Source organism: Trachemys scripta, chromosome 2 (genome assembly GCF_013100865.1).
Source record: "Trachemys scripta elegans isolate TJP31775 chromosome 2, CAS_Tse_1.0, whole genome shotgun sequence".
NCBI classification, from domain to species: domain Eukaryota; kingdom Metazoa; phylum Chordata; order Testudines; family Emydidae; genus Trachemys; species Trachemys scripta.
Window position 1 is genome coordinate 98,764,606 of NC_048299.1, and position 20,615 is coordinate 98,785,220.

The 20,615-nt window shown below is 42.8% G+C and overlaps 1 protein-coding gene across 10 annotated transcripts in view; it reads right to left on the reverse strand.

Annotated features, from left to right (window-relative positions):
• The window catches only part of TNS3 (tensin 3), a 423,008-nt gene that overhangs the window by 73,566 nt on the left and 328,827 nt on the right, over positions 1 to 20,615 (reverse strand). For 9 of the 10 annotated variants that reach the window (XM_034761310.1, XM_034761305.1, XM_034761304.1 and 6 more), the window contains 3 exons: positions 3,821 to 3,993; positions 3,305 to 3,431; positions 3,124 to 3,207 (listed from right to left, as the gene is read on the reverse strand). In XM_034761310.1, coding sequence (XP_034617201.1) covers positions 3,124 to 3,207; positions 3,305 to 3,431; positions 3,821 to 3,993 — 384 coding nt within the window. The remainder of the gene's footprint in view (positions 1 to 3,123; positions 3,208 to 3,304; positions 3,432 to 3,820; positions 3,994 to 20,615) is intronic. The other variant, XM_034761302.1, reaches the window with a different exon arrangement.

Genomic DNA, 20,615 nt, shown 5'->3' on the forward strand with positions numbered 1-20,615 from the left:
CTTTCCATACACAGCATTTTCACATTTTGTTTTTTTCACAGCAGTTTTTAATCTTTCCTTGGGTTCATTAAAATCCATTTGCACTGGGGAAAATATGACATTTACAGCTGCGAAAAAAAGTGGGTCCAGCTAACTTTATTTTTTCACTTTTACCAAACAGCAAAGGACAGCGCACAATAAGCCTCAGAGCAGTGAAGATCTGCACCGTGAATAAAGTGCAAATCAAAAGGTCCAAGAGGAAACCTTTGGGTAATCAAAGATTTGAATAATGGAAGGTGCCAAATCTGCAGATTTATGAATGCACAGCCAACAAGCCCTATCATGCAGGAAACTGTCCAGTTTACCCAATGCCACCTGACTTACGAATAGGAAGACTGAGGACCAGAGAAGGAATTGAGGTGGTGGAGATCTGAGCTGACCTAAGCGCTTCACTTTAAAAGCTGCTGTGCATTAAATTTTGTGTGTATGTGGGGGACTAAGTTGGCTAATGGTCTCAAGTGCATAAAGGTTTCAGTCACCAAATCTCTCGATTCTCTGGGCTCCCTATCTTGACGAAACAGCACTGGACAAGCCATGTCCATTTATGAAAGCCCTGTTATCTGACACCAGATTCGGAACATAAGTGTGGGGTTCCGGATAACTGAACTTCTGATAATGGTGGATGCATTGTATGAAGAAACACACTTAGTCAAATATGCTATCTTGTTGGTGTAACTCCCACTGTTCAGAGAACACTAGAGGTTTGATAAAGAGAAGCAAAACCAAGTGGTTTGGATGATGGCAATCATATGCCATCATCCAAACCACCTGACCTACAAACTGTTGTATGCAAAATTAGGCTGGAAATCTCATGATGACAGATTATCTCATGAGATTTTTATTGGTTCCTCTTAATAGTGCGGTACTTCCATTTCCGGACCCCGCGGACATCAGGAAATGTAAAAAAATAAATCAACCAAAATGTTTCAAATCTCAATAAAAGGTTTAGACTGAAGTAGGATAAAGGTTTTGATCAGGCCTTATTTTCTATGAACCCATTTTGATCATCCCGAGTAACAAGTTATGTAATAACGATGCAGAGTTCAATGTATGTTCAGCTTGATTTTCACAGGAGTTGAACACCTGGGGCTAGTGGGAGATGTTTGTGATAACCACCTCTGAAGATCACCGCTTAATCCTTATTTCTTTTCTTGAAGGAACATACTTGAACCTAACCAGACCCAACATATTTTGAGCTTTCAAGAAGAAGCATCTGTTTGATTTTTAGTTTTTGCCAGATTCTCTGAACCCCATGTTCCTTACATGACCCAAAAACAGAAACACCAAAACACACAGGTTATGCTTGCATTATTCCCAACTTAGCCAAAGCTTCAGGAGATGCTGGAAATCTTACAAGGAATATTATTTCTACCCTGACTTCAAAACCGGATGGTTCTCTATAAGCATCAGATAAACAGCCACATCTTTTCCATGCTTATCTGAATGAAACCAACCACTTTTGTGATCCACCCAACTTATACAAAGGAACTGTAAAAGGATGCAGAAAGACAAGCTGGATGGACCAGCTTCTGTTGGCGAGAGAGAGAGAAGCTTTTGAGCTACACAGACCTCTTCTTCGGGTCCAGTTGGTTACGTGTAAGGAAGGCTCCAGGAGACTAATCTCAAAGAAACCTGGTTCCTTGCCCAGTAAGCGGATGAAGAACAATGCTGCTTGTTTACACTAAAAGCTATTACATTTTCTCCAGTTTGTATCTTGTTTACATGGACAACTGACTGCAATGGGTGCATAAATGTAACCAAGAGTATCATCTGATTCTATGTGATTATATCACATCACTTTTTCTCTATGAAACATACAGAAATTAACTTGGGTAGGTTAGGTCAAAGTCACAGCACCATGTGTCTGCTCCGCTCCTTTATGTACATTGGTAGGAAATCGGCCCAACAACCCAAAAAATCTTTTGTTAGTTTAACTAATCTCTTTACATTCTTATGCATGTGTAAGAAAAAACACTCTGAAAGACTGAAGTCATACAAAATATAATGGTAATGACATGGGAAGTTCTGTTTGGTCTCAGACAAAACACTACATTAAGTTGGAGTTCAGGTTGAGAGTACACATCAGTAAGTTAAGGGTAACAAAAAATTACAGGTGGTGTAACTTGGGAAAATTCAGATGTTAGGCTGAACTTAAAAGAAATCCAAATATAGAAAGGTACAGAAATGCATAGGTAAGGCCCCAAAACAACCTTAAATAAGAGACCTTATGACAGTGGAGGCCTGGCACAGCTCTTCCCTGCTGTGCCCCTGAAATTACTCCTATGCCAGAGAAGATGGGGGCACCTCTTACAGGAGCTGCTTACAGCAGGTTTACATTAGCAAAGATTTATGGCCAACCAAGGGGATTCTCTTCTGGTCATTTATAACAAGATCACACTAGACTGACCCTTTCCCTATGCAATCATCTATTGGAAACAACCATGCAATATGAAAGATTGTTTATTTAACATCTATATTATACTGCAACAACAAACTCATAATAATATCCTTGAATTGGCTAGGATGCGATTTGACTTGAGCAAAGCCATCCTTTGCAGCAAAGAGTCCTGTGGCACCTTATAGACTAACAGACGTATTGGAGCATGAGCTTTCGTGGGTGAATACCCACTTCGTTGGATGCATCCGACGAAGTGGGTATTCACCCACGAAAGCTCATGCTCTAAATACGTCTGTTAGTTTATAAGGTGCCACAGGACTCTTTGCTGCTTTTACAGATCCAGACTAACACGGCTACACCTCTAATACTTGACACCATCCTTTGCGTCACTTGACAGAGGAATGACAATTATGGTGCTCTCCTCATATGCCGCCAGTGCCTAAATAAATTGTAAAAATCGTATCCAAAAATCTGATAATGCTATTTTGATAGATTAGTAGATTCTCTATTATTGTGCAGGCACAATGATGATTGTGCATTATCAATTGCTTGCTCTGGCACCGCACAGAGGTACTTAACGAGGGTGAACTTTACCTCTCTCTCTGCAGATGATCTGCACAAGGCCATATGAGGCGCATTGGGCCTTTGGGAGTCTTCTAAAGGAAAAGCGGAAGTATGGTTCTTACCATGCCCAGTTCTGTACATCTCAGGTGGGCTAGTGATCTGTTGGCCAGATGGACTCATTTGGCGGTAATGTGGGGGACATTTCACTGGAAGAGAAAGAAAAGCAAACAACCCTTTTCTATAAATCTGAGATGCTAAAAGTAACACATTTGTTAAAAGTAAATGATGAAGATGTTTCCTCACCATATGGTGTCTCGGGTGACACTGGAAAAGCTGGGGTTGGTGGAACAGCTTCATTCCCATTTTTGGTAGGTGAGAAGATTCCCCCGTCTACTTCATCTAGGTCTTCCTGGTAACGTGCCACATCCATCTAGAAGACGCAAAAAGCAGCAAAATGAGTGTGTGGCAAACTTCATCAAGTCTGCAGTACAGTGGGCCATTTTTCATCAGATTATACAAGCTTTCATATCATCTGATCCACTTTTCCAATGGAGAGATCTCAGGACACTGACACACACACACACACACACACACACACGATGTGCCAGTCTATGTTAAAGCCTTTTTCTGATGAATATGACTGTTCTGTTCTTCTTACATCCAGTGACTGTCAGGGATGGCACATCATGCACAAAACTTTATAATATGCTCAACTTCTGCTTATCAGTGTGGGAATTTGTAACCCAACTGTGCTCCTGAATTTGGGATTCTACGCTGGCCAATCATTCACCCCATCTTGAATAATTCTTTCTTATTTACCTCTTTGGTCTCCCCTACAGCAATTAGTGATCCTGGATTTACAGCTTGGTCTATAGCAGTAGATTTCATCCAGCCACACCTGGTATATGGTGGCTGCCCTGGAACATCATTGTCATATTGTCCAAGACTTAACTTCCTTATTCTTCCCCCTGACTCATCTCCTGGTGAACCTGCTGAAGCAAATAAATAAATAATACAACAATAAATAAATACACAAGATCTTAGTTTCATTAGGCCTGCTACATGGTGCCAGTCAAGTAATTTACCACAATATCTTTAACAATAGTGATTGACAGTCTTCAGTCACCCGTGAGGTTTCCCAGTTACTTGCCTATAACCACAGAGGAAGATGCTTCGTTAGATTCAGCCTGGCTGGCACAGGTTGCTACATATTGTAGTTTCAAGGTGCTCTGAATTCTAGAAAGCTGGGCAGCAGGGCCGCCCAGAGGATTCAGGGAGCCCCGCCGCCGAAGACCCAGCGCTTCAGCGGCGGGTCCCGGGGCGGAAGGACCGCCCGCCGCGGGTCTTCAGGGTACTTCGGTGGCAGGTCCGGAGCAGAAGGACCCCCCGCCGCCGAACTGCCGCCGAAGACCTGGAGCAGAAGAAGCTCCGGGGGCCTGGGCGCCACGAGATTTTTCTGGGGGCCCCGGAGCAAGTGAAGGACCCTGCTCCAGGGCCCCCGAAAAACTCTTGTGGGGGCCCCTGAGGGGCCCGGGACAAATTGCCCCACTTGCCCCCCCCCCGGGCGGCCCTGCTGGGCAGTATTTCCACTGCTGCCCTTTCTAGAAAGATTAAGCTGGGAGAGGTCAGTTTTATCTGTGGATGGAATCCCACCAGTAGAGGTTGTTTAGGGTATTCAACGGCAACGCCTTCTGGACATACCAACCAGATTTTGGAGGTGAAGTCATAGCTGCTGCCCAGGGCTGTGATCTTCCAGATAGATTTTTAGCCACCAGAGGCCCTGTGCCCTGCTGATACCAAGGGTGAATCTAGCTCATATGTATATAATCAAATATGGTGCATTTACAGTATTTGTATTGAAAATATTCACAATAGCTACACTATTATGTATGTAACAAAGAAAAATCGCATCCTTCTGACGATTGAGGAATGGAGCATTGCAGAATAAACCAAGGCAGTAAAATGATAATAGGGGGTGAGGGAGGAATAGCATCTGTTTAAAAAAAAAAAATTCTGACAGTGGCTATTGGAAGCTATCCCTATTTCATCATTATTGTGGGAATTCAAGACACCAAAAGGATGCTGCAGGAGTTGTTGCTGATTAGTCAGCATAAAAAGAATAAATGTCTAACACAGTACTTGAGATACTACTGAGTGCTGCAACTGAAATTGCATATACTCCTAAAAAGTCTAAAGTTGTCTCTTAAAATACTTCATAAAACATTCCTGAATTTCCAAGGGAGCCTATTTTGATTGTTTTGCATCATTTGAGATTAAGCTTTTCTGTGATAGTTTCCAACTTTAATCTAATTGCTTGAGGCAAGAAAGGACTTCTAAAAGACATCCTAAGCAGTGAGCAGTGCCAGACTCACACTGGGATTTGACACAGTGCATTACATCTAAACGAGCAGTTGGATCTGGAATATGCATTCTCCAAACAGAATGAACTTTATGCACACATCCATTTTCTAGTCTGAAATTGCTGGCAATAACAGAAGTATGAGATCCAGCAGACAGCAGAAAAGTTTGAACTACAGCATATCTTAACTTTCATTAGGGTAGCAAGGCGTGACCACAGTGCATCAATACACATTTTAAAAAAACCAAAGCCAACCATGCCTGATATCACAAACAGGCGTCTACACAGGAAAAGAATATTTTACGCAACATTAAAACATTGACTGGGTCCCAGTGCAATACATAAGGAATTAAGAGTCAGATTCTGCTTAAATAAACATGTGCAGATCCTGCTGACATCACTGGAAACTGGAGGCTGATAATCGAAGGCAGAATGTCTCCCATAAGTTATACCGTGGGATTTGCACAAGGGCTCAGCGTTGCCCAACTCTTTTCCCATGGAAATCAATGAATGTTTTGCCATTGACTTCAGTGACAGTAATTAGGTCAATGCTGACCACTTTTGAAAAATCCTACCCATACCATATAACTTCTAAAATTAGCAGCCAGGCTTACCCAAAACATCTAACACACTCAGCTTCATCTCATCTATATTTAAATCTGAAGATTCTACAACAAACTGTTTTTGAAATATAGCTTTAAAAAATACTTAAGACTTTTTTAAAAATGGAAATACTGCTCACATTTTAAAGATCCCGTCACAAAAACAACGTATCCATTAAACTCAAAATTTTAGAAACAAACTCGCTCTCCTCGAGCTAGAATCCATGACTGTAGAATTTCAGAAAGAAAAATATTTTTGAAAATCTCCCTCTACAAGCCCAATTTCCCCTTATCATTTACTCAAAGGCAGAAGGTGCCCAATTCTCATTGACTTTCCAAGGCACCTAATTTTCCTTTGTGCCTTTGAAAATCTACAACTTCACAGACAGGAAATTATAACCACTTTGCAGACTAATCTTTAGTGATGCTAAGTGCCCTCTGAAAAATCCCAGTGTGTCCAAAATTTCTACTGGAACCAGATCCAGCGCTAGGCATAAGCAGACTAAGCAATTGGTTAGGGCCCCGAGCAGGTCAAGGGCCCCCCTTATTCGCTTTTTAATTATAAGAATTTGCCTGTTTTAGTATTGGGGGGGGAGGTGGCAAAATATTCCTGTTTAGGGACCCCAATGTGCTAGCACCAGTACTGACTGAAACTGAAGGTGCCCCAGGCCTATAGGGGTGCTCAGCATTTTGTAGGATCAGACTCTTCACCAAAGAAGTCATTGTCATTCCTATAGTGATACTACTTAGCATTTATGCTGGATGGTGCCCCTTCTCTTTTCCAACCATCAACTAATTAGTTAAGGAGTTATTAACGTCACTCTAGAATCTTAACATATTTTTTGCACTGGAAATTTCCTTGCTTTGTTTTAAAGTTGAATAAAGGATGGTTTATGTTCATTTAATCTCAAAATGGCTGAATGGATTTTGCTTATAACCTTAACAAGAGCTGTATTTCATCAGGGATGTTCCATGAGATTAATAAGGTAACTTCTACAAAGCCACAAATGTGGTTTGCAGAGGGCCACCTGTGCATATCTGATATGAACAGAGACTTCATAGAAGTTAGACATTTTGTCAGCATAACCTGCAGAGCTTGTGAGTGTCATAAAACTCATTATTATACATTATAAACTTCCCCAGAATATCCAATCACAGCAGTTACAAGCTCTTCCTCTGACATATAGCTTATAGGTCTTAACTTTCTGGCAAAGCTACTGGTTTAAAAAGAAGAAGAAAAGATTGCAGTGAGAACCCAGAGTTGTTCTGTGAAAACTACTGAAAAGACCCATTTTTATTCTTCTCTACCACGTATGTCCAGAACTGTGAAAGCTCTGAAACTAGGTAGGTAAACTCCAGGGCTCCACCTTGTGGAACATGGGGGAAAATTCTACATGGAAATGTTTGCTATTTTTGATGAAAAGTGATTTAATGTTATGATTGATATTAACAAAACTTTATCTAAGTTAGACCAGAGGGACAAATGGAGAGAGATGGGGAGTAGAATGCAATGGGAGCTAGCATGGATCTGGGCAAAGCCTGGGCAAGGATCTTGAATGTAATGATGAAAGAAAGGAAAAGCCATTGAAGGAATTTACAGGAGTAATGTGATCAGAGCATGCCACAGGAAGATGGCCTATCCTGAACAGTATTATGAAGCTTTTCCAAAGCTGCCCCATTTAAGGCATCAGGTATTTGTTTATTTACAATTATCTGTTTAAAAAAAATTGCATTCTTCAATTAACATGGTGTAAAGTGCTCTGAGTCAAGAGCTGCTGGAATAACTTTTCCTTTGGTCACCTCATTTACTGTTCTTCCTTATAATTTGTCTTAAAATCTTGGCAGAGCTTCAGACCTATCCCAGGAGTGTGTGTGTATTTTTGAGAGTGCTTTTTGTATACTCTTTGTCTCTCCCCTCCCCCCCCCCCCCCCCCCACAGTTAGATGCAGATATTATTTATCTTTGTAAAGAACAAATAATCGTGTTCCTCAGAACTGGCACCAGACCAGTACCAGATGGTTATCATTTTGCGAAGGATACATCTAACTGAAGGATGGCTGGTGGTTAAAAGTTTATCTGTGGTATTTTAACTGCTTAGCTTTCTTGGAGCACTACCAAATGGTATTATGGCCATTTAAAAAAACTCTGCAAAGGCTGGTCAACAGCATTGCTTTACTTGATGCATTAGTAGTTATCCAGGCTAAACTACAAGAACTGTATTCATTTCATAGTACTAAGCTAGGTTTCTATTTTATCACATGCACAGTGGTCACCATTAAAAAGTCAACATTTACTATCAGTTACAGGTGAGTCACATCATATGCGCATTTAACTTACGTGAATTCAACTATAAGCGCTTGGCAAAAAAAAAAGAGAAAAACAACAAGATACCTGTAAATAGTGCGGGCGATTCCACCCAATAAGCATATGCCCCGGAGTGAGCATGAGATGGGAGACGTGAATCAGCTGTTCCCTCAGTTGGTCTCAGTTCCCGCGTGTCTCTCATAATGTGAGCATCTTGCCGTGCTGAGTGTGATTCTAATGTTTAAAGATACGTATTTTTCGTACAACATGGCCCCTAAACGCAAGCCAACTACTTCATCTGGTGCTCAACCGAAGAAACAGTGATCTGTTCCAGTGCTGGAGGAAAAACTGGCTGTGTTGGACTTACTGAGAGACGGTATGTCAGTCTCCAACGTGGCGCGTAAATATGGCCGCAATGAATATAGCATCCATGCCATCAAGATTCGAGAGAGAGAAATTTGTCAAGCCGTGGCATCAAGTGCTCCAATAACTGCTAAGGTGACGAACCAGGTGCGTGATAAGACTAGTGAAAACTGAAAAGGCATTAAACTTATGGCTAGAAGACACGAACCGTAAACGTGGGCCTATCAAGGGCAACACGTTGCGAGAAAAGGCTCTTAGCCTTTACACGCTGTTCAAACCTCCTGCCGAAGAGGGACAGCCTTCTGATGAGAAGGAATTCAAAGCCAGCCAAGGTTGGCTTAACAGTTTTAGGAACCGCTTCAACCTCAAAAGCGTGCAGACTGCTGGTGAAGCTGCATCTGTCAATGAAGAGGCAGCAAAAGCCTACCCCGATCAATTAAAGAAAATCATAGAAGAAAAGGGCTATCTTCCGGAACAAGTTTTTAATGCTGATAAGACTGGGCTCTTCTGGAAAAAAATGCCCAATCGCACTTACATTTCTAAATCAGAAAGACAAGCCCCTGGCTTCAAAGCAGCTAAAGACTGCGTGACTGTGTCGTTTTGAGGTAATGCAGCTGGGCATTTACAGGGCTGCAAATCCCCGTGCCCTAAAAGGCAAGAACAAAAATCTCCTACCTGTGTTCTGGCAGTCAAATAAAAAGGCTTGGGTGACAGCAGCATTATTTCTGGATTGGTTCTACAAGTGGTTCATTCCGGAGATCAAGCTGTACCTCGAAGAGAAAGGACTTGACTTTAAAGTGTTGCTGATCGTAGACAATACTCCTGGTCACCCTTCGGCACTCCATTTTGCACAGAACGATGTTGAAGTCATCTTTCTCCCCTCCAATACCACCTCCATCCTCTCGACCAAGGCGTGATTCGCTGTTTCAAGGCCACGTACACGAGGCTTACGTTCTCACAGATACGTAGCGTTATGGATGCTGATCCCAATCTTAATGTGATGGAGTGTTGGAAGTCCTTCAACATTGCCAATTGCATCACTTATATTAAACAGACAATGGATGCAATCAAGCCTGAAACAGTCAATGCATGTTGGCGAAACCTATGGAAAGAATGTGTGAATGATTTTAAGGGTTTCCCGACCATTGACAAAGAAGTGAAACGCATTTTTCAGGTGGCCAGGCAAGTGGGTGGTGATGGCTTCATCGACATCCTTGAGGAAGAAATTGAAGAATTAATTGAGAGTCATAGAGAAATATTGACTAATGAAGAGTTAGAGGAACTGATAAAATCGTCTACAGAAGACGAAGATGATGACGACCAACAGGAAGAGCCAGCAAGTTGGAATCTTCATAAATTTGCTGAAGTGTTCCAAGCAGCGAAACACTTGAATGATTTAATTTCTGAATACGATCCCTCTATGGAACGAAGGCTCAAAATCACACGTAGTATTACAGACTATTTGAGACCGTATCAAGAAATGTTTGAGCAGCTCTAGAGACAACAGCGACAGTTGCCGATCACCATGTTTTTCAAGGAAAAACAACCAGCAGCAGATGAGCCTACGCAATCAACTTCTCGAGCTGAACCAGAGCCAACCACTTCATCTACGACTCGCTCTCCGTCACCCAAGCTCTCCGTCACCTCCATCTCCTGGTTCGATATCAAGCCCTGACAACCCCCTGTAATTACCCCCTGTAATTAAAAATACAGTACTGTAAAATTATATTTTGCATATGTACTCTTTATTATATTCTGTACATTACTGTATACATTATACATTTATACATATTACGGTACAGGGTTATATACACAAAACCATGTACAGTATACTGTACCCTATTGGCGATTTAAGGGATTTTCAAGGGTAATTTTTACTATACGTGATTTTCGCCTTACGCGCTGACTTTAGAACCTAACCCCCATGTAAGATGCGACTCCACTGTACCACAATGACAACTGAGATAAGACAGTGCCTGTTTGTTTCCCCTTGATCCACAGGGTCTGAGGACGAGCCCCGAAGACAGTTCTGTACAGGGGTGCAAGGAAGACAATACTGTCACCTTTGGATGGACCAGTTCAGGAGGACGCTCTTCAGGAAGACCCTTGCAATGATTTTTTCTCCCTTAGGTTTTCCATTGGGAGGTAGAGGAAGATAATCATGAGGCCCAAATTGTCCCAAAATGACTTTTTATTAGTGACCACTATAGCTGGCAGTGGTACAGCTCAGCGGCACAGAGCGTCAAGGTAGGGAAAATATAATTCTGCCAGATATCACCAACTTTTAAAAGCCCTCTCCTGTTTGTGAAAACAGTTAAACAACAGCCTGACCTAAAGCCCAGAAAAGTTAAGAGTCCTTAACTTCAGTGGGCTTTGTGCAAGTGTATAAATTCATCTTCTTTGTTCTGAAATTGGATTTTTGGAACAAATCATTAAAAAGAACAAAGTTGGGTGAAAAAACAAATTTTTATTCATTTGGTGGTGAAATTCATCTCTGCAGAGGGCCTTTAAGCCCTATTTTGAGGATTTAAATGGGATGTGAGTGGCACATAGGCCTTGTGCCGCCCCCCTGCACAGGAGATAATTTCCCTCTAGGACACTAAGCATTACATTACTAAGTATTACTAAGTATCACTTTTCCCTTTCTAAAAATGTTTTTACAAGAGCAATTTATCAAAGGAAAGCTAATTACATGTGATAAAGGGCACTTTGAACAACTTTTTCAGTATGTTTGGAACCAAATCCACTCACACGGGAATCAATGGCATAACAGCATTTCTTGGTTGAAAATCTCTTAACTTTCACTTTCCCCGGGTTGCCATTACAAATAAATGACACTAATTTTTAGCCGTTATATAGAATTTGCTCATCTGTAGACCCCATGGAATAAGACCCCTTTGTGCTATATTCCAATTCAGCACCTTTAATCGGATGGCAGGGTTTCCCCTCCCACTTGTGTACACATAAGCACGCACAAATACAGACAGACAGTGACACTCACACTCTGTAGTTTTCCAGTTACAGCTACATTAAATTATTGCTTATAAAATATGTATGTAAAAATAAAAATACCACCAACTTCATTTCCAAATTCAACTGTAAAACTGTCTTTAATTTATAGTTTATTTTTACAAAGCAAGTTACAATAGGGAGGTTAAACTAAATATGTTTTCTTTTTCCCTATTTTCCTTGATAAATTTTTACCAAGGTTACTGAGCAGGAAGAAGGGGGTTCAGAATCTTTCTACTAAATTATAAAATCTTTTAGTGGTCACCACTGTGGAATGAAGCTATAGGTCAAATTAAACACACAGAAACAATGTAGGAAACTCCCTTATAATCTTGCTTTTTTAATCCAGTCACAAATAAACAATCACAAATCAAGGTTTTATAGTATAGATGAATTTTGTTGATTTATACTTAGCCATTAAAGTTGTCAACTGTCTTTACATTTACAGTCATCTCAAGGAAACAAAGCTGTATTTGGTTCTAAGTTTTAAACTCTGCCATAATTTTTAAGTGCTCCTATGCCATATAATTCAGCATATGTGATTTATGTATTTAACAAATGTGTGTTTAGAGTGGTTTCTTCATTAGCACCTTTCAGCCTGTGTTTTGCACAGCTGGAGTGCATTAAGTCTTTCTTGACACAATAAAATATTGTTGATTATAAAAAATTACAGGCTTAAGCTAGAATTGACAAGGCGAAGAAAAAATCAACATTAGTGCTTTTTGCACAGGCATGAGAGACCCTCTCTCCTGACACTGTAACTCACTGCCTAAATGAAATTCCTGAATGATGTAAAGGGAGACTTACTTCCAATACTAAAGCACTTACATTTCCAATGGAGACTTACTTCCAGTACTTCCTCATCCATAACTATTGTACGTGGCAATTTTTGGTTCAAATGCTTTTTTAGGTATGTGATGCTACTGTGGAGCAGATCTGACATATAGCATGGACTGTAATACAATACAGGGAACTTGCTGGTGTTTGCATAGGAAGGTTCATTTAATTGAGAAATCCAAATATTATTAAGAACATGCTCTGCTCTACAAATGCCTATTTATACTTCTTCATCTAATCCGCCTAAATGCAGTTCCCAGTGTAATAATTCTACACTTGAATAATGTCATCTTATTCTCTGAAGATATTTAAATCTTATGTTGCTAAATGACAAATACCATGTTTTGACAATATTAAAAGCATTGAGCCTCAAGCTATGGAAACATAGCCAGTTACATGAAAATATCATGGTCTGAGCCTCACATTTCAGAAGTTTAGTCAATTTTTTGTAAAGTTATTATCCTTAGTAATCTAACCTTCCACTCACGGAAAGGAAATAATCCATGGAGCCCTACTCCCACGAAGGACTATATACATACCTGTAGACAGTTGGAAAGATCTGAATGCCTATTATTGCTATTATAGGAGGCCAACTGACAACTCTCCAACACCACCTACTATATTTCTGGACAAATGCACTATGAAGCCAATTATATACTTGATACATCGATGATGTTTTCATCCTCTGGACAGATGATTTAAACTCCCTGATAGATCTCCACCACAACATTAACAATCACCACCCATTCATTAAACTCTCACTGGAACACTCCACACTACCATCAACTTCCTGGACACCATGATCAGCTTCAGCAATGGAATCCTACAGACAGCTATAAACAATAAACCCAAGGATCACCCCACCTACCTTCACAGACCCAGTAACTACCCCAAACACACCATGAAATCTGTTATCTATGGCCAGACACTCAGCTATCACAGAATATTATCTGAGGAGAAAGTTTGGAATATATACCTTGACACACTCAAAACCACCTTCACCAAACAAGGACACTCCACCAGAGAAGTAGATCACACCATGGAATGGGCCACCCAAATCCTCTGGAGAACCTGCTTCAATATAGAAATAAAACCTTCTCCGACCTCACACCCTGAGTTGTCACCTACCACCCCACACTGGAACATATACAAGCTATCATCAAACAACTACAACCTATACCCAATGGGGACCCCAACCTGAAATAAAATTTCCCTTAACCTCCTCTTCTGGCCTTCAAACACTACCCCTCTCCCCCAACCTCCAAGCAAAGCCCTAAGAACATGCGATGTTTTTACTATCAGCAAAAGGATTTTTACCCTTTTTAAACAAGGCACTGTTTAGAGACAAATAACCAGCATACAAATTATTACATTTCTCTAATAGAAAGCAAGCAAGCAAAAAAGGATTCTCCAAGCCTACTGTAGCCCCAAAACATTGTAAAAGCTTTTCTTCTTTGAAGCTCCTTTGCCCCTAGTCATCATCTAGAATCATTATTGAGCATCCCTAACTGTGTTTATGTGACTGCTTGCTCTCTCTCTGGCCCAGTGCTGAAGCTGTTTCACTGTGAATAAATTAATAAAAGAGTGACTGGACCAGAGAGAAGGAGTAAGAGCAAACATGAAAATGACTCTGTACCCTGGTGGTTAGAGCACTCACCTGGGCAGTGGGAGACCCAGGATTCACTCCCCTTGCTCTATTTAAAAAAAATAATCATTTATCCACAGTGCAACAGCTTCAACAGGGGAGACTGAAGGAACCCCACAGCAGCATATTCCACAGCCCAGTGGTTAGGGCACTCATCTGAGAAGTGGCAGATCCATGTCCAAATCCCTTCAAAGGCGGGGGGGGGGGGGGGGGGGGGGGGGGCGGGCTTGTGCGGGGTGTTGTCCTACTCCCCGGGGGGGGACCCTAGCTACTGCTACTGGCTTGCTGACCCTGGTCTTCCAGCACAGCTTCATCTACTTCCCCTGGGAAAAATTCCTGGGTCTTAAAAGCCAAAATTTCGGGTGAATAAAAATTGGTAGAATCTAAACTGGCTTTTTCAAAACCCTGAGGATCTTTCAGGGAAAATCAGTAAATATCAAACATGGATAAGAGTATCAGATTCTGGTCCCAAACATTTTGCTAAGTAATTCACCCTTCTGTTTACTAGTATTTGTTTGCCTGTATCTCTCATCTGAGGATCTGAATTCTTACAACGGAATGTAAGGTATACACCACATCACTTTTTTTTATTATTCTCATTACATAGATAGGCAAACTGTGGCATGGATAGGTTAAACACTTATCAAGGTGTCACACTGACATGTCAATGGTAGAGTCAGAAATAGAAGCCAGGAGCCCTGGTTCCCAGTCCTCTGCTCTACTTATTAAATCATAAGATTTCCATATGAAATCTTTCCCGTCTATTGTGCTAGCACAAAACAGCCTTCTTTAAAGGACAATCCAGTCATCCCGCACATATTTTGAATTTTTACATATTTTCTTCCATATTTTAAAATCTTAGTACACCTATTCATGAAGTGCCTATGAAACTGGGTATGCTTGATATAGTTTAAATTAAGAGAAAACCACTTTTTCACAAAAGAGGCTGCTATATCCCATGAAATCACCGATCACATCCACACCTACCCAGAAAGGTAGCAACACAGAGATAGAACACACCAAACTTGTGATACAGAGGAAAGGAATCTTGACCTGTAGACTAAATATCAAGAGATTCCAGAATCTGTGTTAGTAAAAAGTCTGGACAAAACTATGCAATGTGCATCACACATTAGAAAAGAGTCCAGACTGACACATGTACTGTAAACCTGACGTTTAGAGGACTCCCAACCTGGCTTTTCTTTTTGTATGGGATTCTCATTACACAGGAACAAAATAAGAAGGCTGTATCAGACGTATGAAAAAGAAATTAAATTGGTTAAACAGACTGTTCTGCTTCCATAGCCAAAATTTGGAGTTTTAAACTGCATTGTCTAACACTTAATCCTAAAATTCATTTCAGTGTCCATGTGATTTATCTTATAATGAACAGCTGCTAGAAAAAGCAAGGTGTTTTAGTATTTAAGCTGTGATATGTGGAACATACAGTATTTACTAGATGTTCTGCTTTTGCTTAACACAAAGTTATACCTACTGTTCGAAATGCAGAGATGAAAGCAGTTCAATTTTCAGACCTGGCCTTTGGCCAATAGCAAATCAGTTTTCACAAAGCTAAACGATATTAGAAGGCTTATAAGAGCAGTAAGAACTTACAGTGGAACCATGAAGGTAAAGCTTTCACTTCCAAACTGTAAGAGCTAACACATTTATTCCCAATAGTAATTCTAAACAGAAGGCAGCTTTACATCAGTTTCAATCCTTAATGAAAAAAACACAATGGTTATTATCTCAAATTACAACATTAGAAACATATATAGGTGGACTGTGCTATAGGCCAATATGTGGGGGTATTAGCACTTCATTATGTGCTGCTGCTTGATAGAAAAGTATTTTTGTGTACAGTAACTCCTCACTTAACGTTGTAGTTATGTTCCTGAGAAATGTAACTTTAAGTGAAACGACGTTAAGCGAATCCAATTTCCCCATAAGAATTAATGTAAATGGGGGGGTTAGGTTCCAGGGAAATTTTTTTCTGCCAGACAAAAGGCATTATATACATTTTAAACAAGCAATGTAATACAGGTATAAGTTTTAAACAATTTAATACTACAATCATCACTGCTGAGTATGAAGCTTCGTTGAGGTGGTGGAGTCAGAGAGTGGAAGAGGATGGATTGTCCGGCTGCTCCTCTTGCAAGCACAGGCACTGATTTTGCCAGGGGCAGGGAGCTCAACCCTCGGCCCATCCACTCCACCCCTTCCCCCAAGCCCCTACCCTTGACCCACCTCTTCTCCCCACGCACCTCCTCCCCCTTTACTTTGCACGCTGAGTCCTCGCTCCTCCCCGCTCACTCCCCGCTCACTCCCCTCCCTTCTGAACGCTGCAAGCAGTGCGGTAACGAGGCAAGTGAGACAAGTGGGCACACAAAGCTGGGGGGGGGACGACACAGAAAGCGGTGGAGAGAAAAATAAAATAAAAAGCTGCTGGCAGGCACAGAGATATTTATAACCAGGTGATCTCCCCCCCAAGCCCCACCTGCCGCCCCCCCCGCGCCTCCCCCGAGTGTCTCCCCGCCCTGCCTTGCTCCCCCCCACCCCTTCCTGGCCCCGGAGCAGAGTAACTCCATGCTGTCTCCCTGCAGCAACTGCTGCCGCAGAGTCCAAGTGCCCCCCATCTTGACTGCCAGGGCAGACTGACTCTGAGCCTGCCTTTCCCCCTCAGACCCTTTCATTTTCCAATGGAACCCTCCAGCAACACAGGGGGGCCCCCCACCCGCAGTCACCGCTCCTGCCCCATGCTGGGCAAGGTGGCAGCTCCATCCCTCACCCCCAGTGAAGCTACTGACAGGGGCAACAGCAGGGGAGGGGGCTCACCCAACGCCCCCCGGCACCCACCACGGGGGAGGCAAGGGAGATTCCTGGACCTGAGGGGGCCCTAGGAGCACATGCAGTGACAGTGTGCTCCTGGGGGGGCACGAAAGGGGGGCTCCTCCCCCAGAGCTTGCTGCTGCCAGCAGGGAAAGGGCTGGGGAGAGTCATCTCTGGCCCCAGTCCCGGAGCAGCCTGCCTGCACCCCAAATTCATCCCCAGTCCTGCCCCACCTCAGAGCCCACACCCCCAGTCAGAGCTTTCACCCCTCCACCGCACCCTCAACCCTCTGCCTGAGCCCCTCCAGCACCCCAAACACCTTATCCCCAGTCCCAGCCAGAGCCCTCATCCCACCACACCCTCACCCTCTGGCCGAGCCCCTCCAGCACCCCAAACACCTTATCCCCAGGCCCAGCCAGAGCCCTCACCCACCACACCCAAACCCCCTGCCCCAGCCCTTAGCCCCTCCCACACCCCAAACCTCCCATTCCCAGCCCCAGACAGAGCCCTCACCCCTACTCTCGCCCTGAGCCCTTCCCACACTCCAAAACCCTCATCTGCAGTCACAACCCACTGCCCTCACCCCTGCACCCCAGCCCTCCACACCCCTCCCATCCCCAAACTCCCTCCCACAGCCTGCACCCCAATCCCCTGCCCCAGCCTAGGGCCTACACCCCAGACCTCCTCCCTCACCCAAACTCCCTCCCAGAGCCTTGGGCGGGTGGGGGGGCGAAGTCTGGGCAGGGGTGGGTTCTGGGCACCACCAAAATTTCTACAAACCTGCCACCCCGATCCCGCCCTGCAAACCTGAACTCCCAGCATTCTCAGGACACATGCTGATCCCTAGTGGCCACTGTCGATATCCAGCACCTCCCTGCTCTCTTAACCTGGGAGTCCCTCTCTGGATTGGAATTGGACTGGAACCAAAGACCATCTTGGAAGCAAGATTACCAGCCCAAGCAGTCAAAAATCATGAGTTGATCCCCCAAAATCACAGGATCTACCACCGCCCCTTCATTCATTCTTCAGCGGCAGGCCCTTCCCTCTGAGAGGGACTGAGGGACCCGCCACCGAAGAGCTGGCCCTGGGGCTCGGGTGCAAAATACCTAGTTATGGCTCTGCTGTAAGCCAGCTGATTGCCGCGGGCAGGAGGCAGGGGAGGGAGGTGGGAGGCACGCCGAGTCCACGCTACTCCCCCCTCCCTCCTGCCCGTGGCAATCAGCTGGCTTCTGGTGTTTAGGAGGCAGGAGGGAGGTTGAGGAGCGAGGACTCGGCATGCAGGCGCCCCTTCCTTCCCCCCCGCCTCCTGCCGGGGGCAATCACCTGGTTTGTGGTGTTCAGGAGGCAGGGGAGGGAGGGGGCACCTGCACGCCAAGTCCTCGCTCCCTCCCCCGCCTCCTAAACGCTGCAAGCCAGCTGATCCATGGGGTCTGCCGGCGGGCGGGAGGCGCTGTGGGGATGGTGGTGCTGGTGGGGGCGTAGGGAGGCAGCCAGCTGTGGAGAAAGCAGGCAGCCAAACAACATAAGAGTGGAGCATTGCACAACTTCAAATGAGCAGATTCCCTAATTGATCAGCAACGTAACAACGTTAACCGGGACAACTTTAAGTGAGGAGTTACTGTAATTTTAAAGTAAATGGCAAGGTGAACAGAGCTTATGTACATGTGGTGTTGGTTTATTCTAAATCAAACGAATAAATATATAAAGTCCATGGTCCCAGGCACAAATGGGATGTAACTGATTACTTCTTTGGACAAGATACTCATTCAGCACATAAAAATCATTTGCTGCCTGCCCTGTTGGACAAATGTGTGAAGGGCTGTATTATTAAAATGTCAAGGTGGTAGATGGATTTTGGAGTTTAAACACAGCAAACTAGGATTAATAAAAATTAAAACGGATAACTCCTTTCTGATGGAGCTCAGGAAGCCTTGCCCACTCTTTCAACAATGGGCTCACTCAGTACATTACTTTTATTTCTCAAGCAGTATTCAAAAAATAAGTCTCTCTGGAAATTTTAAATAATTTTAACACTGTCCTTTCACAGCAGACAATGGTAATGTCTAACAATTAATTTTTTTTTTGGCAATAGTGAAACACAAATTAAAATTTATCTTGACATCTGTTTGACTACAATCAAGCAACAGAACTTCTCATAGGAGGTAGTATATCAAAAACCTAAGGTGTGGCTGATTGTAGATAAATATCAGTTTACCATGTGTCCTGAAGTTCAAACACACACTCACACATTTTGGATGACACCCTTACCCCCATTCCAGCACCTATATATTGAGTAAAAGGGCCAAAACAGCATAAAGCAGCCCAGGAGCCTCTCTGCACAGGAAGCATGGAAGACAGCCATGTGTCTGCCTTCTGAGGACCTCTCACAAGCCCTGGCATAGAGGGATTATGTTGGCAGAAAGAGCATGTTGGGGGCACGGCTACTGCAGAAATTCCAGGCTATAGGGCTGTTCAGAAAGGATGCCATAATTTAGGCCTACAGAACAATCTAAAATATGCTGGGGCCACTACCAGATTTTGGGGTGGGGGTCAGTCTAATGAAGGGTTTTTACTAACAGGTAAATATATTGTTTAACTGGAATTCTCTGTTTCTCTGCTCTCTGCCAGGTTTATCTAGGCTCACAGGAGATGGATGGAATATCTGACTATGTCTTTGGTTAATTATCTCCAACTCCTCCCTCCCCCCCAATTTATTAACTTAATCATTGAACCAAAAGGCAATGAAATCTCTCATTGAACCCTTTTGACTTCTGAACTCCAGGTTTGGGACAAGTTTGAAGGAATGGCTTTGTTACTCATTGTGCCAGTGTGTTCAGACTCTATGGCTGGGTTTTGCAAGGTTTTTTGACTCTGTGGTTTCAAGCAGGAAGCTATGCGAAGAAGGGACAACATTCTTCAGAGTGCACGCTGCCTCTAGTGTTGATTTCAGCACCTGGGAAACGGGGAAAAAACCTGCCGTGGTTGCAGGTCGTAAAAAAGACCCTATTTGGGAATATTTTCAAGAAATTATGGTGCCCCGGGGTAAAGGAGGTACATGTGCAAAATGTAAGCAGTGCAACAAAAGAGATGCAAGGCCTGGGTGTCAGAATGAACCAAGAGTATGAAAAATGCTCCTCAGAAGGCAATGACTTTGAAGATCACATGGACATGTGTGGATTAGTCAGTAAACTTATTTTTCTACCATTCTTATGGACTGCCTACTAAACGATTAAATGACCACTTAGATTATTGTCATACATTTATGTTTTGTGTCGATTACTTCTGAATTTCAAAATATAATGGGCATATTAGTTTGTTGTGACAGCATTTAACAATTCAATTTTTGCTGGTACTGCTGGACTTCTGAAGTGATTTTTATTGCTCAGTATAATTACACATCCTAGGCGAAGATTTCATGTTCAAAAGTAAAGTTTGATTAGGCATTTATGAATTTTAACCATTTTAAAAATGCCATTTTCCCTCCCAAGCTGTTTGGTATGTTGCTAGAAATAACGGTTTAAATATATTTAGATCGATAACCCCTGTGATTTATTTAATTATTTTCCCTATAAAGCTGGGTTTGAAATGAATTATATCCTTTAAACTGTGGTACAAACAGATACAGTAAGAGGAACCTTTCATTTACAATCTCACTTTTCTAAAGCA